Source organism: Opisthocomus hoazin, chromosome 17 (assembly GCF_030867145.1).
Source record: "Opisthocomus hoazin isolate bOpiHoa1 chromosome 17, bOpiHoa1.hap1, whole genome shotgun sequence".
In the NCBI taxonomy this organism is placed as follows: domain Eukaryota; kingdom Metazoa; phylum Chordata; class Aves; order Opisthocomiformes; family Opisthocomidae; genus Opisthocomus; species Opisthocomus hoazin.
Window position 1 is genome coordinate 4,723,686 of NC_134430.1, and position 24,292 is coordinate 4,747,977.

The 24,292-nt window shown below is 67.4% G+C and overlaps 1 protein-coding gene across 5 annotated transcripts in view; it reads right to left on the reverse strand.

The window, feature by feature from the left end:
* Nucleotides 1-7,149: 7,149 nt before the first annotated feature.
* The window catches only part of AHDC1 (AT-hook DNA binding motif containing 1), a 54,239-nt gene continuing 37,096 nt past the window's right edge, over nucleotides 7,150-24,292 (reverse strand). For all 5 annotated transcript variants that reach the window (XM_075438069.1, XM_075438070.1, XM_075438068.1 and 2 more), the window contains 5 exons: nucleotides 16,974-17,115; nucleotides 16,361-16,401; nucleotides 10,953-15,953; nucleotides 10,226-10,840; nucleotides 7,150-8,611 (listed from right to left, as the gene is read on the reverse strand). In XM_075438069.1, coding sequence (XP_075294184.1) covers nucleotides 10,996-15,882 — 4,887 coding nt within the window. In that variant the 5' untranslated portion in view covers nucleotides 15,883-15,953; nucleotides 16,361-16,401; nucleotides 16,974-17,115 and the 3' untranslated portion in view covers nucleotides 7,150-8,611; nucleotides 10,226-10,840; nucleotides 10,953-10,995. The remainder of the gene's footprint in view (nucleotides 8,612-10,225; nucleotides 10,841-10,952; nucleotides 15,954-16,360; nucleotides 16,402-16,973; nucleotides 17,116-24,292) is intronic.

Here is a 24,292-nt window from a genome sequence, read left to right on the forward strand (position 1 = left end):
CACTGGTAAACTGCAGTGTAACGAGTGAGGCTGTCCCTGGGGGACTCCCAGCCCAGCAGACAGGGTGGGGTGTTAAGAAGGGGGGGAAAAAATAATAGCCTGGTCTCCTGAGATGGCTGCACCAGCTCCCGGAGCACCCGGTGAGGTCCCACACCTCCTCTGCCCCACGGCGTGACCACCCTGGCCTGGCACCCGCCGAGCCAACGGGGAGCAGGGCAGGGCTGACCCCTCCGTGCCGGGTGCCCCGGGGCATCTCCACCCCCAGCCCACTGGGGCCCACCGGGCAGGGGACGCTCGCAGCCCCGTGGGGCTCGGGACAGGCAGGGAGCAGCGCAGGACCCGTGGGCACACGAGGGGACAGGATGGGGCACAGGACCCTGCTGCGAGGGGGGAACCCCAAGACTCTGCTGCTCACCAGTACCTGGCTCAGCTGGACCCTCCTCATCCTCCCGCTTACCAGGAATTGGCGTGGGGCTGGCAGAGCCCACGCTGACTTGCAGGGTCTTCCCTGCGCCCTGGCATGCCAGCATGGCCCGAAGCACCCCGGCTCAGCCCAGCCGCCATCCCCTGCACCCCTGGGGATGCCCCGTGGCATGTCACCCTGTGGCACATCACCCCATGGCACGTTGTCCCGTGGCACATCACCCCGTGGCACGTCACCCCCCTGAGCCACTCATCGCTGAGCTGGCAGCGACATCGCTCACCGCCTGCCATGCAGTGGCTGCAGGAGGAGGGTGAAGGTGGCAGACAAGGGCGAGGAAGGGTGGCCGACACGTCCCAGTGCCGCGGAGGGGAGAGATTTGCCCGGAGGGAGCCCTGGGGCTGCCCAGGCACCCATCTTGGCTCCTCCAGGGGCTCCGTTTCTCACCCTGCGGCTCAGGGCTGGGAGCTGGGGGCGGGGGGGTGAGAGGTTGGAACCACAGCCAAGTTTGTCCCCATCCCCGCAGATGCTGGGATGCTGCTGGGGGCACTCTCCCTCATCCCGATGCCAGCCCTGTGCCAAGGGAGGCACAGACCCCTGCCTGTGCTGCCCAGCTGAGCTCCTGCTCCCCCCGAACCTGCCAAGATCCCCCCGCCGTGGCCAGGGCAGATGGAAAACCATGGCCACAGCCATCGGCTCGCCCTCACCGGCAGCCTTCGAGGTGGCTCTCGCCATCCCCAGGGCAGAGCATCACCCCTGGCTTGCCCTGCACCGAACCATGGGGCCATTCCCCCTGGGCTGGGGTGCCACCGCGCCCATCCGAGGGTGACGGTCCCCACGGTCCCTGGGGGAGGCTGGAAGAGGAGCCGCCATTTCCTCCGCCAACCGCTGCGAGCACTAACCGTCATCTCCAAAATCCGGTCCCACATGTGGCTCGCAGGCGAGGTGGCTCCCTGGGGACCCGGCAGCCTGGTGTCACCCCGCTGGGGTCCCGTCGCCGGCGGGACGGGCACAGAGCAGCCCCCCGGACCCCCATCCCGCGCAGGGACGGCCGCAGTCCCGGTGCCGGTGGGAGCCGTCCCAGCCCGGCCGGGCAGAGGCAGGGAGCTAATCTCTGCTCCGATTAGGCAGAGTTCCCAGCAATGGAGGTTTCTTCTTTATTTTCTCCCCCCTCTGTGATAACAAATAATAATATAATCCCCTTAATCCCTCCCCGAGGAGCCGGCGCGCACACCTGGCCGGGAAGCACCGCGCTTCTGCCGCCGCTGATAACTCGCACCGCCGGGGCCCTCGGAAAAACAAACGCTTCGGCTCACGCTTTGCTCCCCAAAACCCTGTGTACTGCCCCTTGGCTCCCCCCCCCCAACACCCCCAGACCCCCCCAAAGCCCCGCTGCCACCGCTCCCAGCTCCTTCCCGCAGGGCACGGCTGGGCAAGGCCACCATGATCCCCAAGCCCCAGCCAGGGGGGACCCAGCTGCCACCTCCCGGGGGGGGGTCCCCCATCCAGGACCCCCCTGGGGATTTTGGTCCCCCAGGTTCCTGCTCCCTTTGCAGCAGGGAAGCCCCTGGAGGCTGAGCCCCGTGGGTGCCCTCCCCTCGCACCCTTCTGGTCCCCAGCGGGTTAGGGGGGACCCCTGGTTGCCCCCACCCCAGGGGGGTCCGGGGCCACCCCTAACACACCCCAGCTGTGCCCCAGCGCTTCGGTTTGGGAGCATTGGTGCGGAGACCATCGCCCCTCACCCCAGCCGGGGCCCCGCAGGACCCGGGAGCGCTGGCGGGGGTCCGGCACCCCCCACCCCATCCCTGGGTGCCAGGAAGGAACCCAGGTGTCCGGCTGCCAAATCCCCCTCCCTTCACGGGGACCCCAGCCCATCCTTTCCCCACGGGGCGGGCACGCAGCCCACCCCCCTGGTGCCAGCACCCCCCCCTCGCCACCATCAGCCAGCAAATATTAATAACAACCCCTGCAACAGCCTTTGCTTTTATTCCCTCGCTTTCCTGGCCCCCGCTCTGCTGATCTCAGCTCCTCCGGCTCCAAAACACCTTTTAAAATTACCGGAGAGCGGAGACCTCTGCGAACGCTCTGCCCCTGCCTCCCCCCTCCGCGCCGGCACCCACGCCGGGGCCGGCAGCACCCATGTGCCGCGCGGGGAGCGGGGTGCCGACCGCCCCGGTTATTTGAAAGGCGCCAGGCTGGGCTTGATTAAAACCGAGCCAAAGCCAGAGCCAGGGCAGAGAGGGGGATTAGATCGCTCGGGGGAATGTTAATGGACTCCAGAGCTTTCTGCCCGGCCGGCGGCTGGGCCGAATCCAGCGCGGGGTGGCTGGGGACGGGCAGACGCAGCCCTGCGGCGGGTGCAACGAGCGCGCCAGGGCTCAGCTGGACCCCGGCGCAGGGAGCGCATGGGGAGCTGGAGCTGCTGGCGGAGCGGAAGGAGGATGGAGGGGGGGGGGATGGAAACAGCTTCCAAAGGCCTGGCCCTTCCTCTGGGAAAAGCAGGGGTGGTCTGGTTCTCCAGCTGGGCTTCGCACCGCCTCCGCTGCCGGCGCAGGAGGCTGATGCTGCGGCAGGGACGCGGCGCGGCGGCACTGGGGAGCATGGCCATGGGGCGATGGAAAACCATGGCCACGGCCATCAGCTCGCCCTCACCGGCAGCCTTCAAGGCAGCTCTCGCCATCCTCAGGGCAGAGCATCACCCCCGGCTTGCCCTGCACCGAACCACGGGGCCAATCCCCCCAGGGCCGGGGTGCCACCGCGCCCACCCAAGGGTGACAGTCCCCACGGTCCCCGGTGGAGGCTGGAAGAGGAGCCAAGGGAGACGAGGACAGCCCGGGGTGACACCAGCCATGGGGAGCTTCAACAGGGCTGCTGGTGGGAAGGGCGGGTGGCCGGTGTTGGGGCAGGGGTGCTGGCGGCCCCCGCCATGGCGATGCTCCCCACCCCGGCTGCCAGATGCACCGGATTGCAGGTCTGACGTGGGAAATCGCCTCCCTTCCTCGTTAGCTTGTGATTAGCATGTCAAGTGGTTGGAGTTGGTGGGTATAAAGGATGCGAGCTAAGAATAATGGCTTCAATTTTCTTCCCGGCACAGCCATTAATTTGCAGGAGAAGGGGGTGTCCAAACCTCCCCGGCGGCTCCAGGCAGCTCGGCTGGCCCCGGCCCTGCGGGGCGAAGGCAGGGTCCGGCCGCTGCCCCCCGGGGCCAGACCCCAGGGCTGGGGTGGGCGACGCAGCCCTGGCCCCGCTCCGGGTGCCGGTACCGGGGTGAGCTCGGCACAGGCGTGGGCATCCCGCGCGCGTCCCCGCGCCAGGGCGATGGCGCAGCGGCTCTGGGCGTGCAACACGTGCGCGTCGACGCACACCGGCCTCTGCCCCGGCACATCGCCCCTCGCCGCCCCGGGAACCGGGCATTTCCCCCCCCTGGCTCCATCCCCACGCGGTGGGCGGGAGGAGAGGGGGGCAAATTCCCCGCCTGGTTTCCAAGGGGATGGCAGAAGTCGCAATGGCTGCGAAGCCGCCCTCCCCCCGGCGCGTGCCGGATCCCGGCAGCAGCGCCATGAGCCTGCTTGCAGCCGCGCTCCCCATGGCACGCGCGGGCAGAGCGCTGGCTCGGCGGCTGCGGGGTCCGCCCTGGAGCCCTCCGCCCGCGGCGCAGAGCGTCCTTCGTCCCGCCGCATCCCCGCGCTCCCAGCGCCGTCGCCTGCTCCGGCATCGTTAGCACGACGAGAGGCCAGAACCGTCCTCCCCAGCAGAGCTGCTTAATTAAAATCATCATTTCCATCCCGAGGAGGCGGCGTGGCTGAGCGGGGACAAGCAGGACCCCAGGACCAGGCTTCCCTCTCCGGTTCATCCCGTGTCACCCCGGGCACCGCGTGGCATCGTGGCCACGCCGGGCTCACCCCGGGTGCCCCCACGAGCCGCTCCCAGAAACCCTCGACAAACCCACGCCGCACAGATGAAGAAGTAGCAAAACAACCATTTTCCTACCAAAATTTTGAAGCCTTTTCTCTTCCCCCAGCCCCCCCGCCCCCACCCCCAAGCAGCTTCTGCTGGCAAAACCCAGGCGAGCGCCGGGCGCGGCGATGCTGGGCTGTGCTGATAAACCCCCAGCAATCAGCCCAATCACGAGGCTTTTCAGCCGCAGAAACGGCGCACGCTGCTTGATAGATTTAATTGAGCCTTAAAAAAAAAAAAGAAAAATAAAATAAATAAAATCAAGCCGCGCTCCGAGCAGCCGGCTGGGCCCGGTGAGGCTGCGGCCGGCGATGCCTCCCGGCAGGATTCACCTCCCGGGGGGGATTTCTCTCCCGGTGCCACCGCCGAGCTCGTGCTCGTTTGCACCCGCCTTACCTGGGTGCTAATCAGGCCACAGCGGATTTTGTCCTCCTTCGACGCCGCTTTTTAGCTCCCTGGGATGAAAGAGAGGAAAAATGGGGGGAAAAAAGAGTAAATTGGATGCTCGTGGGAAGCATCGTGTTGGAGCCAAGGTGGGGAGTGGTCACGCAACCCCCAAAAACCCCCCAGGAGCGGCTGTGCGGGAGCTGGCCGGGGGGTCCCGGCTCTGCGGGATGGCTGTGGGATGCGGGCGCAGCCGCCGCGTGGGAAGGCGCTCCCCTGCCCTGCTCACGTGCCTCGGTTTCCCCATCGAGCGGTGCCATGGCCGGGGATGTTTGGTGCCCACCCTGGTCAGAGCGCAGCATCGGGGTGACACCCCCCCCAGGGGTCCCCTTTGCCCCCAGCCACAGCACCCACCCTGCACGGTGCACGAGGCCCGTGGGAAGGGGTGCTCCAACCCCCACCCCCTCCCCACCAGCAGCCTCCCAGTGCCGTGGCCACCCCGGGGTGGGGGTGCCGGGGTGGGGGGGACCCCTCAGTTGCACCAGGCAACGAGCAGCATCCCCAAGGCCAGCACCAGCCTGGATGGGGTCAGTGGGTGCCCAGCCAGGACCAGGGACCTCACTGGGTGAAGCTCCGCTGTGGGGCATTAGGGGTGCAAGTGCCACCCTCCCCCCCCCCCAAACCACCCAGCCCTGGGGTCCCATGGGTGCCTGGGGACCCCAGGGCGGAGAGGCAGCACCCTCTGCCGAGTCCCTCACACCGGTAGAACCCCCCCAGCCCTACCATCACCCCCACCCACAGCATCTCCCCCAACCTACCCTGCCCGACGCGAGGGGCAGATGAGGGGGGGGCCACAGAGCAGTAATGCCCCCCCCCCCCAGTTAGGCTCTCGAGGGACCCATCTTGCCCCCAGTGGGGACACCCCATGTACACACAAGGCCCTGGGGAGGGTCCATGACCCACCAGCACCCAGAGACACCCCCCCCCCAAGACCCCACCCTGCAGCACTCTGGGGCACTTGCAGGGCCCTGGGGTGGGGAGGGGTGGAAATACAGCCCCCGCCAAACGCCCAAATGCCTTCACCTGGGGCTCGGGCAATGGCAACTGCCCCCTTCTCCCTCCCAACACCCCGGGGGGGCGGGGGGGGGGTCCCATGAGCCCAGCTCCGTGCCCGGCTGGGTGCTCAGGGTGCCCCTCGCACCCTGTAACGGGGGGGGCTGCATCGACCCCAGGCTCCCCCAGTGCCACCCAGCTGCGTGTCCCAGCACCGGGGGGGGGGGGGTTTGCTGGTCCCCCAGCCCAGCAAGAAAGGGGGGGTCCCCCAGCATCCCCCCCAGCACAGCACCGACATCTTCCCCGGCTGCTGCGGCGCTGGCAGCCCGGCTCCCCCCGCTCCCCCCCCCCCAGCCATCAGTATGCACCGTGTGTTCCTCTCCATAGCAACCTCCTGCCTCCCCCCCCGGCCCCCCCAGCGCCGCACAAGCACTGCGCTGCAGCAGCCCTGACCCCGCCGGGATCGCTCACCTCTCCCACCCACAGGTAGCTGGTGTCCCCCCCCCCCCCTCGACCCCCCCCTCTTCCTCGCCCGGAGGATGCTGCAGCCTTCATCTTCCCAGTCCTGGAAGTTGGTGGATTGATTTGTATTTTTATTTTCTTTTTTTTTTCTTTTCTTTTCTTCTTTCGCTCCTCCGTGGCGTCGGCGCTTTTCCCATCCAGCACCGTGAAGCCCCCCCGCAGCCCTGTGTGTGTCCCCCCCCCCCAGCTGGGTGCAGCCGTGGGTGCCCCATGGGTGCCAGGTAGGGGTGGGCACCCACCCTGCCCAACCAAGAGAAGCCCCCCCCAACAACTCGTGCACCCACAGCCCTGAGCATGGGGTGAGCAGGGAGGGCAGTGGGTCCCCGGCGTGCTCTGGGTGCCACCGACCCCCCCCAGGGACCCCCAGTGGCACCCCATCCTGGGAGGGGAGCAGCAGTGGGGTCCCCAGCGTGCTCTGGGTGCCACCGACTCCCCCCCCAGGACCCCCCCCTGGCACCCCATCCGGGGGGGGGGAGCAGCAGCGGGGTCCCCGGCGTGCTCTGGGTGCCACCGACCCCCCCCAGGGACACCCACTGGCACCCCATCCTGGGGGGGGAGCAGCAGTGGGGTCCCCGGCGTGCTCTGGGTGCCACCAACACCCCCCAGGGACCCCCACTGGCACCCCATCCTGGGGGGGGAGCAGCAGTGGGGTCCCTGGCATGCTCTGGGTGCCACCGACTCCCCCCCCAGGACCCCCCCTGGCACCCCATCCTGGGGTGGGGGGAGCAGCAGCAGGACCCCTCGAGCCATCCCGCACCCCGATTTGCACCAAAATTCACCTTTCTCGCTCCAGTTCCCCCCTTAGGCCGGATCCTGGCATCCCCCCAAGTCCGGGGGGGGGGTCAGCCTCCCTCCAGCCCCCCCCCCGGCACAGCCAGGCCGTGCCACCCCCAAAGAGAAGCCAACAAAGCAGCGGGCGTCGCTCAATATATAGGGGTTCTTTTTTTTAATATCAAAAAAGTGCCTATTAAAAATTTCTTCCTAAAGAACACAAAAAGACCAGGCGAGGGGAAGGGCGGGGGCTGGGGGGGGCCGCTCCGGCCAGGGCTGCGCAGGGCAGCTGGGGGGGCACCACGGGGGGGGGGGGGGGAGCTATTTTGCCCGGGTGGAGGGGTTTTTCCCTTTTTTATTTTTGCATTTCACCTTTTTTTTTTTAATTTCTCTCATTTTTTTTTTCATTTTCTCTCTTTGTTCTTTTTTTTCTTCCTCCCCCCAATCCGCAGAGCTGCACGGAAGTTGCCAAACCCTGGGGGGGGGGCACGCAGGGGACTCGGGGCGGGGGGGAGGTGAGGAACCCAAAGCCCCCCCCCCAGCACCCATGCACGCACCCACACCCTGAGCTCATCGCCACCGCCACGCCGGGGGCTGTGGGCAAGCCGGTGGCCCCCCCCTTTGCCGCAGCCCCCCTTCCCCACCAAGAGGGTGTGTGATTGATTGCTCTTTCTTCCTTTTTTTTTAATTTTTTTTTGCTTATTTTTTTTTTTTAAACTTTTTTTTTTTTAATACAAATTTGGATCTTTGGGTGTGTACCGCCAAAAAAAAAACCAACCCCGCCTCGTTCTTCTTCTTCATAATAATAATAAAAATAAAACTCAAATCATCGTCATCGTCATTAAAAAAAGGCAACGGAAACCCAAGGAACCCATGCGGAAGTTGCACACCACAAAACCACAGCAGATGTACAGAATGCAATATACAAGACACGATTTATAATAAAACATTATATACAATAAATAGGTTATTGTTACTTTTTTTTTTCCATTTTTTTTTTTTTCATCGCTCGATCTGTAAATAAATTTTTCTCAGTGCATACTGGGGGGGTTTTTGCTCTTCTCTCCTGCGTATTCGCCTCTTGGTCGCTTTCGGTCTCTGTTCTCTGTCACTTTTTGCCTCTCCCTCCGGTGCGTGGCTCTCTCTTCTTTGATTTTTTTTTTTTTTTTTGTGAATTTTCAGCGTTTTAAAATTTTTTTTTTCCTTAAACATTTTTTTTTTTCACTTCTTTTCTTCAAAAGTATTTACAATTGCTGGTTTTGTGCAGAAAATGAAAATTAATAAAATAAAAAATAAAAATTAAAGAGTCCCTCTGCTTCTGGCCGGGAGGAGAGAGAACGCGGCGCCGGCGCCACGGCCGAGGTGGGGGCCGGCGGGCGAAGCGGGGGCGACGGGGCCGGGGTACCCCGCTGGCGGTGGCCCCCTCCTCTCCTCTCCCCTCTGCTCCGGTGGCCGGGACGGGTGCGGGGCGCGGGGCCCAGGGTGCTGTGGCTGGCGGACAGGCTGGGGGGAGAGGCAAGAGAGGGGTGAGGGTCCCGCCGCCGCGGCCCCTCGGCACGGCTCGGGGTGTCGGGTGTGAGGTTGGGGCTCGGCACCGCACTGGGGAACCCCCTCGGTGGGGCCTGTGGCAACGGGGTGGCAGGGAGGGAGCAGGGCAGCCTCTGGGGTCCTTCTCCCCCCTGCCTGGCAGCCCCCTACCCAGGGGCCTGGCACCCACATACCGAGGGGGCTGGGGTCCTGCTCACCCCCCATCCGGCACCCATGTACCCGGGGGTTTGGGGTCCAGATCACCCCCCACCCAGCACCCAGACACCCAGGGGTTTGGGGTCGTGATCACCCCAATCTGGCAGTCACCTACCCAGGGGTCTGGGGTCCTGTCCACCCCGCACCTGGCACCCACCTATCCAGGGGTCTGGGGTCCCGATCACCCCAACCTGGCAACCACATACCCAGGGGTCTGGGGTCCTGTTCACACCCCACCCAGCACCTATGTACCCAGGGCTTTGGGGTCCAGATCACCCCTAGTCTGGCACCCATGCACCCAAGGGTCTGGGGTCCTGCTTAACCCCCATCTGGCACCCACGTAGCCAGGGGTTTGGGGTCCTGATCACCCTAATCTGGCACCCACCTACCCAGGGGTTTGGGGTCCGGATCACCCCCCATCCGGCACCCATGTACCCAGGGCTTTGGGGTCCTGATCACCCCAATCTGGCACCCACACACCCAGGAGTCTGGGGTCCTGTCCACCCCCCACCTGGCACCCACATACCCAGGGGTCTGGGGTCCTGATCACCCCCCATCCAGCACTCATGTACTCAGGGGTTTGGGGTCCGGATCACCCCTAGTCTGGCATCCATGCACCCAAGGGTCTGGGGTCCTGCTTATACCCCATTCGGCACCCACCTACCCAGGGGTCTGGGGTCCTGATCACCCCAATCTGGCACCCATATAGCCAGGGGCCTGGCACCCACGTAACCAGGGGTCTGGGGTCCTGCTCGCCCCCCATCCGGCACCCATGTATCCAGTGGTTTGGGGTCTTGCACACCCCCTGTCCGGCACCCATGTACCCAGAGGACTGGCACCCACCTACCCAGGGGTCTGGGGTCCTGGCCACTCCCATCTGGCACCCACCTACCCAGGGGTCTGGGGTCCTGCTCACCCCACATTTGGCACCCACCTACCCAGGGGTCTAGGGTCCTGGCCACCCCCATCTGGCACCCACCTACCCAGGGGTCTGGGGTCCTGCTCACCCCACATTTGGCACCCACCTACCCAGGGGTCTAGGGTCCTGCTCACCCCAATCTCGCACCCCCATACCCAATGTCTGGGGCACCCCACATCCCCCCCGGGCTCCAGCGCCCCGCGCCCCGGGCTCCAGCCACCCCCAGACCCCGGGGCAGACGGCCCCCCCCAGCCTGGTGCTCGCCCACGGAGCAACACCCGGGGCACGTGCTCACAGCCCCTAAGCAGGCAGGGGGCACCCAGTGGGTGAACCCCACTGGAAAGCAGAGGCCACCCAGCGCTTCCCCACTGCCCCACAAGGACCCCGGCCCCCAGCCCCTCACCACCCCCCAGGGTACGAGCTCCGGGTGGGGACGGGGCTCGGGTGGCACTTACCGGGTGATGGTGGCATCTCCGAGCCCCGCTGGCGAAGCTGCCGGAGCCTGGTGGGGGTCACCCATCGGCACCCATCCGGCAAGAAGAACACCCCCGGCAAGCGAGCGGACGGGGAGGGAGAAGGAACACAAAAAAACCCCCAACAATCCCCAAAAAGACCCCCCCGGGGGGGACCGAGGGGCTGCCCTGGCCCCCCGGCCGGGCTGCGGGCAGGGGGCACCCAGCCGCTGACCCCCAGACCCCGCTGCCTGCGCCCTTGGCCCGGGCTCGGCGGGGGCCGTCCAGCCGTCCGTCCGTCCGTCCGTCCGTCCATCTGTCCGTCCGATTGTCCTGCTGCGGGGCGGGAGGTGGGGGCGGCAGTCCGGAAAGCAGAGCCAGGCGGTGGGCAGGCGGAGCGGGGTTGAGTGTGGAGGGGGGAAAAAACCGGGGGGGGGTTTCTCTCTTTGTCCGTTATTATTTTTTCTCTTTTCTTTTTTTTTTTTTTAATTTTTTTTCCTTTTTTTCCTTTTTTTTTCTTTTTCTTTTTTTTTTTTAGAAAACAAACAAACAGTTCCAATCCCAGTTAAATACAGAACTTGAAAAGTGTTCCAGAAAAAAGTGCTGGCTAAATTACCTCTGCAAGAGAAACACAACACGGAGGGGGGGGACATGATGAGAAGGGCCCGGGGGTGCCCCATCACCCCCCCACCGCCTCCCCCCCCCAGCCCCGAGGGGCTCCCCCACCTACCCTGTAACAAAACCTCGCTGTCCGGTTGGCACGTCAGCAGGCACTACAACGAGGTGACCGTAAAAGTGTCCTCGGGGTGCTGTTGCTCTACCATGGGTCCCAAAAACCCGCTCTTCTGGGTGGGGGCCATGACGGGGTGCCCTTGGGGTGCAAAACTGGGGTACCTGTAGTTGTCCTGCAGCTGCAGCATTGAGTCTCTCGGTACGGGGGAGATGTTCAAGTCATTGATCAAGGGACAAGCGTAGGGTCCTCGGTGGTGAGCCCGGGCCATCTCCAAGGGCTCCTTCTCGCCCTTGGAGGGGTGGGTGCCGCTCGGGCTGCTCAAGTGGGGGTTGAGACACGGGGGGTCCGTCCTCCCCATGAAGTCCACCAGCATCCCGGCCCCCGCTTTGCCGTCATACGAGGGGCTCCGGGTGCTGGCGTTGGGGGAATACCAGTACGGGGGGTTTTTGCAACTGGGGGAGTCGTAGTGCGGTTGAGGCATGGGGAGATCGCGGCAAGCCAAGTGGGGGGCGTGCGGCAGGGCCCCCCCCTGCATGCTGTGTTTGAGCGAGTCGCAGGCGGGCAGCTTACGGATGTCGCCCGCCCGGAGGTCCTCCTTGAAGGCCAAGGTCGGGGAGCAGTTGGGCGAGAAGGCTTTCTGCAAGCCGGCCTCGAAGACAGTCTGCTGGCCGGGGGCTGCCAGCTGGGGAGGGAGGGCAGGGAAGTGCTTGCTCTCCAAATCCGGCTGCCCCAAACCGGGGGAGTCGCTCTGAAAACCCTGGACGAAGGTCCCGTCCGAGGGGGTGGAGGGGTTCATGGAGTAGGGGCCGGCGTAGTCGCAGGGGTCCCGCTCGCCCACCCCGAAGCCCCGCGACTGGGAGGGCAGGGGGGACATGCTGCTGTCCCCGCTGTAGTAGTCCAAGCCCAGGTCCGTGCTCTCCTGGAAGAGCGGGTTGACCGCCTGCGACTTGGTGGGGAACTTGGCCTTGCCCGTCCCCCTCTCCTTCTTGGAGGCGCAAGCCCCCCGGGACCCCCGGGGCTGCCGGGGTCCCGTGCTCCTCTTGGAGGGGTACACGGAAGAGGAGGAGGAAGAGGAGGAGAAGTTCAGGTGGGAGGTGTCGAACATGTCCACCTTCTTCCGTCGGCCCCGACCGGGCTTGGAGCTGCTCTGGAAGAGGACGCTCTGGTTCCAGTTGTAGCCCGGGGCGGAGGACGCCTCGTTCCAGTCCATCATCAGCTTCTCCAGGCTGGAGAGACTGGACTGGCCCTCACTGGAGGAGGCCTCGCTGTTGGCGCGCCGGTAGCCGGCCGGCTGGTTGAACTGGGTGCTGTCGGAGGAGGATTCGGAGAAGGTCTCCGAGACCGTCTGCTGCTTGGCTTTCTGCGGGGTGTAGTTGGAGATGTCCAGGATGACGTTGGGCTCGTTGAGGTGGCACTCGAAGCCCGGGTTGTAGAGCTGGCTGAAGGCCTCCGAGCTCCAGTCCAACCCACCGTAGCCTTGCCGGAAGGCCCACGGCGCGGCGCTGGGGAACTGCCGGCAATTCTCGGGCGAGGGCTGGAAGGTGGCCGAACCCTTGGGCACCATGTAGCCGCCGGGCGAGACGGTGCTGGCCCGGCTGTCGCAACGCAACGGGGTGTGCGCCGCGCCGGGGAACTGCCCGCCTTGCTCGGCGCTGTTGAAGAAGGCGGCTTTGCCCAACGGCAGGCTGGGAGCGGCGGTCGGCGGCGCGTAACCGGCGCTGTGGGCGCTGCTGGGGGACGACGGGAGGCTGCTGCCGCTGCCGTAGGCGAAGCTGCAGTCCTTGCTGTTGGGGCAGTCCTGGGCTGACGGGTACTGCTTCCCCGGCGCGAAGACGCCGGCGGGCGCCGCGCTCTGCCCGGTGCCGTAGCCGCCATACGGGGAGTAGCCGCTGGCCGCCGGGTGAGCCGTGGGCGACCGGGACACGGCCGATGGCGGTGCCAGCTTGGGGAAAGCCTCGGCGCCCCGGCACTCCGACGACGCTTGGGCCACGCCGTAGGCGGCGGCGGCGGCGCGGCCGGGTGGGAAGGTCGGCCGGCCCTGCATGGCCGCGTGGAAGGCGGCCTCGGCGCCGGGCGTTGCGGCCGCCACCTTGCCGCCCCGGGTTGGGTAAGCGGCCAAGCCCCGTTGGGCGGCCGGGGTGGCCGCGTAGGCGGCCGCCGACTTGCGGGACTCGGAGCGGGAGGCCGAGAGGGCGAAGTCCAGCAGGTCGGAGGAGTCGTCCGAGTCCAGCAAGGAGCGGAAGTAGCCGGTGAAGAGGCTGTGCCGCTCCGGGCCGGCCTCCGCCTGCGCCGCTGCCGCGCTCCCGGCATAGAAGCCGGCCCGGCCGGAGGAGCCCGACTCCATCCCGGCGGCGTGGAAGGGCCTCGCCTCGGCGCCTTGGTAGCCGCCATTGCGGCCGGGCTGGGCGGCGGGGTGGCCGTGGTGGGGGGCCCAGGGGCCGCCTTTCTCCCCGCCAGACCACTCGGCGGGGCCGTCGGCGAAGCTCTGCCCGGCGTCGGGCTCGGGGAAGAGGGCTCCGTTCTTGCGTGCCCGTCGCTTCCGCTTGGGTTTGCCGATGGGGTCGGGCTCCGGCCGGCCGCGCTTGCGCGGGTGCACGGGGTCGGCATGGAGGGCGGCGGCGGGGACTTTCTTCTTCTTCCCGATGCCCTCAAAGAAATCGCTGAAGGAACAACGGGCGGCGCGGGCGGCATGGCCACCGCCACGCCCGCCGAAGCCCCCCGCTTTGCCGCCGCGCCGGCGGAAGCCCTGGACGCGGTGCAGGAAGTGGGAGATGCTCTGGGTGTCGGGGGCTTGGTGGATGGAGTCGGGCTCGCTGGGGGTCCAGCAGCGGGGCGGCGAGCAGCGCCCCGAGCACTGGCTCTGCCGGTTGAGGAAGGCCAGCTTGGCCAGCACGTCCGAGTAGTCGGCCTTGCTGTCGTTGGTGTCGGCGATGTAGGACGGCTGGGGCGAGGCCAGCTTCTGCTTCCTCCTCCTCCTCTTCTTCACCTCCGGAGCGGGCTCCTTGGGCTTGGCTTGGCCCAGCAGCAGGTTCTTGGGGGGCCTGCCCCGCTTGCGCTTCAAGATGATGGGCATCTCGCCGGGGGGGAAGACCACCACCACGTTGCGCCCGTTGTTCTTCATCTTGAGCAGCGGCGTGGGCTCCATGGAGCTGCTGGCCGCCAGCTCCTTGCCCTCCAGGTTCAGGTTGCTGCTGAGCGATGACACCTTGTAGGTGGTCTTGTTCCTCCTCCCCAGGGACACGGGGATCTTGGCCATCTTCACCACCATCTTCCTCACCCCCCGGCACTTGCTCTTCTTCCCCATCGCGGGGGTCTTGGGCACCTCGTCGGGGTCCAGGGTGGCGGGGGGTGGCGGCGGGGGGGCCAGCAGCGGGGCGCCGGGCTCCTCGGGCCCGGGGGGGACCTCGGCGGGCAGGGCGAGGGGGGACAAGACGCGGGTCTCGGGGGCGATGTCCGCCCGGCGCCCTCGCCCTGCCCTCCTCCGGCGGCACAGCATCTTTGGCTTGTCTGTCCGGCGCAGGGCGTACTTGCGGTGGTCCTCGCCGCACCGCCCGGCCCCCCGGCCCCCGCAGGGACCCCGCTTCACCACGCTGCCCAGGGGACACCCCCCCAGCCGGGGCTGCAGCCCGTGGGCCCGCAGCGGGTCCCCGGCGCCCGGCTGTGCCTCCAGCAGCTCCGAGACGGGCCCCAGCGGCTGAGCCTCCAGCAGCGAGGGCTCGGCGGGCAGCAGCGGCGGCTCCAGCGCCCCGGGCAGCGGCTCCAGCGCCTGCAGCCCCAGCGGCTCCGCCAGCGGCTCCAGCGACTGCAGCTCCAGCGACTCGGAGAGCGGCTCCAGCGACTGCAGCTCCAGCGATTCGGAGAGCGGCTCCAGCGACTGCAACCCCAACGGCTCCAGGTTTTGCAGCTCCAGCGACTCTGGCAGCGGCTCCAGGCTCTGCGAATCCAGCAGCTGCGGCTGCGACTCGAGGGACCGGGAATCCAGCAGCCGGGACTGGGAGTCCAGCTCTTGGGCTGGCAGCAACTGGGGCTGCGGCTCCATCGCCTGCGACTCCAGGAGCTGCGTCCCCGGGCAAGCCAGGGAGGCCAGCTCGTTCAGGATGTCCGCCTCGGCCAGGTCCGAGTAATCGCCGGCGTCAGGCTGGGAGCAACCGGCTTCCTCCGCTTTGGAGGCACCAGGGGGCTGCGGGGCGCTCCCCCCGCCGCCGTCGGCATCTCCATCCCGAGCCGGGGGCCGGGGATGCCGCGGCGGCTCGGTTTTGCAGAGCAACCCCCGTTCCTCGGGGCTGCGGATGCTGTTGGCCAAGGAAGGCGAGGAGAAGAAGCTGTACTGGAGGTCGCGGTCGGCGGGGAGGAGGCGGCTGTCCTCGCGGCCCCCGCCGCCGCGGAGGCTGCCGCAGTCCAGGTGCACCCCGCTGCTCTTGAGGTCCTCGGAGAGGCGGTTGAGGTCCTTCATGATGTCGATGAGCTGCACCACAGGATGGAGATTGATGTGCCCGTTGCCGCACTTGCCGCGGAGCAAGGCGAGGATGCCGTCGACGTTGCAGCGGCCCGAGGCCAGCGTCGCGTTGGGGAAGGTTTTGGGCGCCCGGTCGCGGGCGGCTGCCTCCTCCGCGCTACCCCCCAGGATCCGGGGCTCGCCGGCGCAGCCCAGCAAGTCCTCGGGCGCCTTGGTGCCGCCGCGCACGCTCTGGCACCGGTCGGCCGGGTCGCCGTGCAGCAGCGAGCCTGCCTGGTGCTCCCGGCCGAGCGCGGGACACGAGCCCTCAGGGAAGCTCAGCACGCTGCAGGATAAGGCCTTTTCCGCCGGGCAGGCCGGGGGCCGTTGCGCCGGGTGTCCCGGCGGGTAGAACTTGGGCTCTCGGACGTAGTCGGGTGAGCCGCGCACAACGCTGGTCGTTACCACTGGGCCCGGGGGCTTCACGCGCATCCTGACCTCCTCCTCCCCCGCGTGCCGCTTGGCCGAGCAGTTGCTGACATGGGGGTGGGGGATGGTGAGACCTGCGTGGGGCACAGAGGGGGACAGTGAGGTTCCAAGGAGGGAGGGGGGGCCGAAAGCAGCCGGCAGCGCCTCGCCCCGTCCCCGCAGCCCGCGTTTCCTCATCCCTGTCCCATCACCAGCGAAGAGCCGGCTGGCACGGCGGGAACCTGCCCCCCCCCACACCCCAAGCCCCCTCCCCTGCCCAGCGCAGTGGTGGGGAAATGGGGTCTGGCCCCCTCCCCTGCTCGGGGGGGGCCGGATGCCCTCCCCACGGCAGGACCACCCATGCCAGCCCCCCCTTTCCCCCCAGAGCCACCTCCAAAGTGAAGCGGGGTGGCTGTGCCCGCGGGGGGGTCTGGGCTGCCCTGTCCCCCCCGTGGGGCAGGGCTGGGGAGGGGTCCGGGGGCGTCGCGGGGCTGGGACTTACCCTCGGCTTTGCTGCTGCTCCTGCTATTGCACTTCAGCTCTCTGCAAAGGAAGGGGTGCGGAGGGTCAGCCCCCAGCGGGGGGGGGGATTTGGGTGCCCACCCACGGCAGCACCCATCCCCGCATGGGACGTAGCGGGCCCGATCCTCCCGAGCCGCCGCAGCGCGGGGGGGGAGCCTGCCTGCGATCCGGGGGACAGAGGGGACAGGTTTATCCCCCTACCCCCCCCCAAAGCCCCCCCCAAGCCCCCCGCGGGGGGGCCCGGGGCGAGGCGGGGCCCTGAGGGCGCGTGGCCGCTAGGTGGCCCCGGCGAGCCGCGCGCCGCCCGGCCCCGCTGGGGGGGGGGCGGGGGGGGGGGCACCCGGAGTTGGGGGGGAGGGGGGAGCCCACAAACCCCCACGGGTGGGGAGGGCCGCGCCCACGCACCCGCTGCACACCCCGCCCTGCATCCCGCCATCCCCCCCGCCACCCCCCGGGGGGTTTTGCAGCCCCTTCCCCCCCTCCACCCCACCACCCCCCAGGGTGATTTGCAGACCCCCCCCCAGGGCAGGGATGGGGAGAGCAGAAGCCCCAAGACTCGCTGCCCCTCCCCCCCCGTACCCCCCCGGGGGTACCTGGGCCGGGGGTGCTTGCAGTGGAGATTCACCGTGAAGCTCCCGCCGTCGCTGGGGGGCTGGGGGGGGCCCTGGGACCACTCGGCTGGGGGGCTGGCACCGTTCTCCAGTGCGACGGGCTGGCAGGCGACCCAGCTCCCATCTGCTCGAGCAAGCACAGAGACCCCCCCCCAAACCCCTGCACGTCAGCCCGGTGGACCCCTCCCCGGGGAGCATCCCCCTGCCCACGCTGGCACGGGTGGGCACGCTGCGTGCCCCCCCATTTACACCTCCCCCTCGAAGCCACGGCCCACGGGGACACGCAGGGACCCCCGCTGTCCCCGCGATGCCCGGGCTCAGGGTGGCATTTTGGGGCAGGACGCCCCTTTTCCTCCCCCCCGCCACGCTGCGAGGCACGGACACGCCGCACACGGACCCGCACGTCGCACACGCGTGTGCGTGGCTCCCCCGCACGACGCCGGCGGGGGGGAGGGTCCAGGCACCCGCAGCAGCCGCCCACCCAGCGCAGGGGTACACGCTGGAGCTCCCCCAACCCGCCACTTTCCCCCCATGCCAGCGTGTCCGTCTGTCCCCCCCCCCCCGTTCCCAGCGCGGCGTGCGAATCCCTGCCTGCTGGCTCCCTCCCCCAGCGCCCGCCCGCAGCCGCTCGGCGGGATCCAAGGCTCTTCCCGGTGTCTGGATTAGCGTGACAACTTATCAACCAGGCAGGGAAAGAGAATTCCAACCTGTCAGTCCATCCGCATCCAAACCCCCCCCCCCTGCTCCCTCCCTCGTCTCCCCGGCAGCCTTCGGGCGCAGCGCTGGCACGCGGGCGACGCGGGCACCCTGTCCGGCACGGCGAACGCTGCCGCGTCGCTTGCGCCTCGGTGTAAAGTTACACCAAGGGCGATGTGGAGCAGGAAAATACGCGGTCGAAAGACCGGTCTGGTCTCCGGCGAAGCCGCTGGTGTGCCCGGAGAGCTGGCGGAGGGGAGGCGGGCAGGAAGGAAGCAGCCGGGAGGTTTTCCAGAACCGCCGCCGGGAGCTGCCGCACACGCTGCGCGCGGCTCGACGGGCAGCACCGCGGCGTCGCGGGGCGCAGACCCCCCCAAGTCTCCACGTTGGGGTCCCCCCCGCGTGTCCATGGAGCTGCGGGTGCCTTGGCAAAGCCGGTGGGATGCTCATTGGGTCCCCAACAAGGGGCACGGCACACAGCAGCGGGCACCCACGGGTGCTGGAGGCGCTGGGGATGTCCCCCCACCCTGCCCTGCCCACCCGCCCGCCTCTTACCAGGCTCCAGCCCTCGGACCCGCTGCCGTCCCCGGCGGGGCCACGTGTCCGGTGACAAAGCGGGGGACGCTCCCCTCGCCACGCCACCGCTCCTCCCTCGCCCCGGCCAACCGCCCCCCGCAGCGGGGACCACCTGTGCCCCCCCCACCCACCCAGCACCCACCGCACCGCAGCCGCAGGCAGCACCCACCGTCCCCCACCCCAGCACCCCGCCGCGGGGCGCGGGCGGTGGGCAGGGGGCTGCGGGGGGACGCGGGCGTGCCGGGGTGCTCACTTTCACCTCCGCGCTCAGCCCCAGGCAGCCGCCACATGTTTCGCATTAGGCTCTCCGGACTTCGCCATTCCTGGCTTGCTCGCCAGGGGTAGGGCCTTTTTCCTTCTTTTTTTTTTTTTTTCTTTAATTTTTTTTTTTTTAAATTTTTTTTTTTTTTTTTTCCTCCTCCCTGGTTACAAAACACCAGCCGAGACCACACAAGCGAGGAGGGATGGAGGGGAACGAAAAGAGAAGGAGAGATAGACGGGTGCCGCGGGCGGGGGAGAGGCGGCGAGGCCGGGTGCTGCGGCGGGGCTTGGGGGGGGGGGACACACACTGGGGGGGGGGAGGCGAGATTGCAGTCACCTCCGCTTCCCACCTCCTGACCCCGCAGCCCTGCAAAGATAACAGCCCCCGAAGACTGCTGACTCGCCGCGCAGAAATCCAATATCCTCGCCTGGTGAACTAATCGACTACCTGGGCTCGCCACCTCCCCTGCCCGGCCTTAATCCTGCTGCTGCAAAGCTTTAATTAGTTTAACGGTTTCGGGCTTGATGGAGGTTGGCGGCAAGTGGCGTGGTTCCCCCCACCCCCCACCCCCCCACCTCCATGGACAGGCTGCCGGGGGTCCCGCTTGGGTGGCAGGGGTGCTGCAGGGGGGAGAGGTGGCACCGTGAGGGTGATGGGGGGCTGTAGACCACCCCCCCCCCAGTCCCCTGAGGCTGCTGGCGCTCGGCTTTGGCCCCCAGCGCTGCCGGGGGGGGGACACACACACACAGAAGGGCTCGTTTGGCAGCGGCGTGGCGGCAGCTTGCGGCGGAGGGATGGCCCCCCGCAAGACACGGACGTGGTTTGGTGCCCGGCTCCGAGGCCACCCAGACATCAGGGTGGGGCCGGAGATGCCACCGGGAGACAAGCTGGCGGCGGGGACCCAGATGGGGACACGCCGGCGCGACGCGTCCCACCCCGCCGGGGCACCCTGCTGAGCCGCCCGCGGCCGCAGCGCCCGGGATGGGGGTCCTGCCCGCCGCCCTGCCACCCCCAGGTCCCCGGGGGCCACGGGGAGGGGTCAGGGTGGCCCTAAATACCCCCATGTGGGTGCAGTGGGGTCTGCGGACACCCCCTGTGACCCGAGTTCTGCGCGCGCATCTGCCCCTCGCACGCGCGTGCGCACATCTGGGCACTGCGGAGGTGCCCCCCACCCCCCCTTGCACCCACACATGATGTGTCCCACTCCTGTGTCAAGCCTGGAGCTGCTGTGGCCGTGCCTCTCCCTTGCACACTCATGTGCACACTCACGCATGGCCGGGGCATGGCAGAGATTTGCCCCCCCCCTTTGCACACGCACATCTGGGACACTGCAGAGGTGCTCCCCACCCCTTTGCACCCACACATGATGTGTCCCACACCTGCGTCAAGCCTGGGGCCGCTGTGGCCGTGCCTCTCCCTTGCACACTCGCGTGCACACTCGCGCATGGCTGGGGCACGGCAGAGGTTTGCCCCCCCCCCTTGCACACACACATCTGGGGGCACGGCGGAGGGGCAGCTCCCTTGCACACGCACACGCCCAGGGCACCTCCCTTGTACCCCCCCCCCTCCTGCCACTGTCCCCTGTCCCTTGCACACCCCTCGCTCACTGACAGGCTCCCAGCCTCCCCCCGCTACGTGAGCCCCCCCGGAGCCCGTCCTGCGCCTGCTGACACCAATGGAAAATCCCCTCCAGTGACAGCTTCCTGGCAGGCGCTTTCCGAGGGTTTCCGTGCTCCCCAGCCAGCCCCCCCCCGCCACCACACGTGGGGGCGGGCAGGCAGGAGGACCCCTCGCCTTCACCCCCCGCCACCCCGACCTCCGCTTCCCCCTCGCCTCGGTATCGCAGCCCCCCACCCCAAAGCACGCGGGTCCCCCTCCGTCCTCTTCCTCCCCGCACCCCACGGCACCACCCTGCCCCCCTCCGGAACCAGGGGTGCTTTGGGATCCCACCTCGAAACCCACCCGGGGCACCCACCCGCCTCGGGGACCCACCGCCCGCCATGCCACCGGCGCGTGGGCTGGGAGCAGGGCAAGAGCCGGGGGTCCGGAGCGGTGGGCATGGGTGGGTGCTGGGGCACAGGGTGCTCGCAGGCAAGGGTGCGGGGTGCTCGCAGGCAGCCCTGACCCCTCCTTCGGTTGTCACCCCACTCCCACCCGTCCATCGCCGTGTCCCCCCCCGCCGCCCTGGTAATCAGGAGACGGAGCAGATGGTGCCTGGGTTTCATCTCAGGTAACGGGTCCAGCCGAGCTGCTCGGCCGCCGGTTCCCCTCGCGGGGCCGTCTGTTGCCAGAGCAGAAGGTTTTTGGGGTGTCCCCCCCCCAAAGAGGGAGCTGGTGGGGGAACACGTGCCCCCAGCACGGTGCCGGGATGCGGTGCTGCCGTGGGACGAGACGGTGCTGCCGGGAAGAGCTTGGCTGGCGCATGGGGCAAAGACACCCAGGAGATGTGGCCCTGAGGGAGAGCTGGGGGTGGCAGCCACCTCCCCACAGCACCCTGGGGTGCCAGGTCCCCGGCGCAGGCTCTGCCACCCGCCCTGGCACTGGGGAGGGGGCTGTGGGACCGCTGGGCGGTGAGCAGGGGGTGCCCGCGGGTCTTGGCATCCCCAAAACCACCCAGCTCTGCAGCAAGGCAGGGTGGGAAACTCCTGGCCAAAACGGCTCCGAAATCCCGGCTGGCCCTGGAAGTGGGGACCCCGGGGACCCCGACGCTGCTGGGGACGATGGTGAGTCGGGGGACACAGCCCTTCTCTTGGGCCTGGCCCCACGTGGGCTGCTGCCACCGGGGTCTCCTGCAGCGCAGCCCCCAGCCTGGCTGGTGGCATCCTCCAGGCCGGGTGGTCCCGGAGCTGGTGGGACCCTTGCTGGGTTCAGCCCTCAGCCCCGTAACGCATCACGGTGCCCTGAGGTGGGCAGCGATGGGGGGTGCCTGGACAGGCCCCTATTCCCCCTGCTGCAAGAACCATCTCCCCTGCAGCCATCTCCCCTGCAGTCATCTCCCCCCACAACAACCATCTCCCCTGCAAGAACCACCTCCCCTGCAGTGACCATCTCCCCCACAGTCATCTCCCCTGCAAGAACCATCTCCTCTGCGAGAACCATCTCCCCTGCAAGAACCATCTCCTCTGCGAGAACCATCTCCTCTGCGAGAACCATCTCCCCCTGCAACAACCATCTCTGCTGAAAGAACCATCTCCCCCTGCAAGAGCCATCTACCCTGCAAGAGCCATCTACCCTGAAATGACCACGTCCTCCTGCAAGAACCATCTCCCCCTGCAAGAGCCATCTCCTCTGCAAGAACCATCTCCCCTGCAATGACCATCTCCCCTGCAAGAACCATCTCCCCCTGCAAGAACCATCTTCCCTGAAAGAACCATTTCCCCTGCAACAGCCATCTTCCCTGAAAGAACCATCTGCCCTGCGAGAACCATCTCCCCCTGCAACAACCATCTCCCATGAAAGAACCATCTCCTCTGCGAGAACCATGTCCCCTGCAAGAACTATCTCCTCTAGAAGAACCACCTCCTCTAGAAGAACCATCTCCACCACAAGAACCATCTCCCCCTGCAACAACCATCTCCCATGAAAGAACCATCTCCTCTGCAAGAACCATCTCCCCTGCAGCGACCATCTCCCCCTGCAACAACCATTTTCCCCTGCAGTCATCTCCCCCCGTAAGAATCCATCTCCCCGCGCCAGGACCCCTCTCCCCCCACATCGCAGGCCTGGGTGGCCGCAGCCTCCCGGAGGCACGGCTGCGGGGACCGTGCTCCCCACCCTGCCCAGGTGCCCCCAGCAGCCGCCTCTCCACCCCGAGCCCCTTGGTCCCAGAGGGGCCCGATCCCCTCCCTGGCTGGGGGGGGGGCTGGGGGGGGGATGTGGGGCGGTGAAAGCGCTCGACAGATGGACGCAGCGACGGCGGCACCTCGGCCGGCTGCAGCCCAGCGCCGCAGTTCAGAGCGAGCAGGGAAACGGGCTAAATTTAGCCGCTTTCCTCGGTGCCAGCTTTGTTCCCCCGCCCCGTCGAGCCGGCGCGGGAGGCGAGCAGCCGGCCTGGCCCCCTCCCCTGCCCTCTCCCCGCCGGGGGGGACAGGGGACACCCCAGCAGCCACCCCTCGGGGTGCCAGCTCGGCGTGCCGGGGGTTCCTCGGGGTGCCGGGTATTTCTGCACACGTGGCTCCGTGCCATGGCTGTTCCCCTGCGCTTCGCCCCAGCGCGGCGAGCGTGGCACAGGGTCCCCCCCCGCCTGGCAAAGCATCGCCAGGCCTGAGGCTGCGCAGACGGCCGCGGCCCCCCCCCTCCGGGCTCCCCGTTATAGCCACGGCGTGAGTCACAGCCCCGGTGCGTCCCTGCCCAGCGCCGGCCACGCCGGGTCACGCAACACCCGCGGCCGCCCCGCTCCGTCCCCTGCCCACGCCACCGTGGCACCCAGGGCGGCTCGGCAGCCCCCCGACGCCCCGCTCGGGGGGACGCGGAGGCGATGCTCAGGTGTGGCGTCCCCCCCTCCCCGGTTTTCCGGGCCGGCTGCGAGGCGGCGGTGCGCTGCGGGTTAACGCCGAGGCCGGCAGCGTTTGGAAGGAGCCAGATGGCCGCGTGCCCACGCCGAAGGGCTCGCTCGGCACAGCCATCTTCCCGCGGCGCTGGGGGGCTGCCCAGAGCGGCGATGGGGCTCCCGCCGGGATGGGGGGGGGGACGCCTGGCCACGTACCCACCGCGGGTCCTGGGTCACGCAGCACCCACCCACAGCACCGCCGCCGCTGCCCTCGCTCACAGCCTCGCCGCGGGGAATGGCGGCGGCGGGGGGTCCGGGTGCACCGGCAGCACCGCTGCACCCCTCGGGTGCTGACACCGCAGCGGGGCGGCCGGGGGGGGACCCGGGGGTGGGGGGCCGGGCAGGGGGACAGCGTCCAATTGCCTCCCTCGGCCGATTTTAAAAACTGGCCAGACGAGAAAAGCAGAATGGGCCGGGCAGGATTAACGGCCGGGCTGGTGTCAGGGTGGGTTTTTCTTTTTTTTGTCTTTTTTCCTTCTTTTTTAGTCTTTTTTCCTTCTTTTTTTTTGTCTTTTTTCCTTTTTTTGTCTTTTTTCCTTCTTTTTTTGCCCTTTTTCCTTCTTTTTTAGTCTTTTTCCTTCTTTTTTTACCTTTTTTCCTTTTTTTTGCCTTTTTTCTCCTTTTTTGCCTTTTTTGCCTTTTTTTGGTCTTTTTTCCTTCTTTTTTTGCCTTTTTTCCTTCTTTTTTTTGTCTTTTTTCCCTCTTTTTTTGCCTGTTTTCCTTCTTTTTTTGCCTTTTTTCCTTCCTTTTTTTTGTCTTTTATCCTTTTTTTTTTTGGTCTTTTTTCCTTGTTTTTTTTTTAAAAAAAAAAAAAAATTTTGTGGGAGGCACACATGAGTTGAACGGAAACTCCTGGCTGCGGATCCTGTTTCCTGGGAGATGCGGCGCGGTGCGGGGCCGGCTGGGGCCGAGCTGGGGTGTGGGAGCCATCGGGGACGATGCCAGCGCCGGCGTGGAGGGGCAGGGACGCGGGGAGGGGGCTTGCCCCTGCCCGAGTCCCTGCCCCTCCACGCCGGCAGCCTGGCACCCTGCACATAGGTGGGCACGGAGGGGATGCACCCACCGACGGGGCTGCAGGTGCCCAAGGTGGTTGTGCACACGCGGGAGGGGGAGGATTGTGGGTGCACCCACTGGCGGAGGACTGGGAGGACTGGGCACATGCGGTAGCACCCACGGGGGGAGGATTGTGCAACCGGGGGTGCACCCACAGGGGAAGGA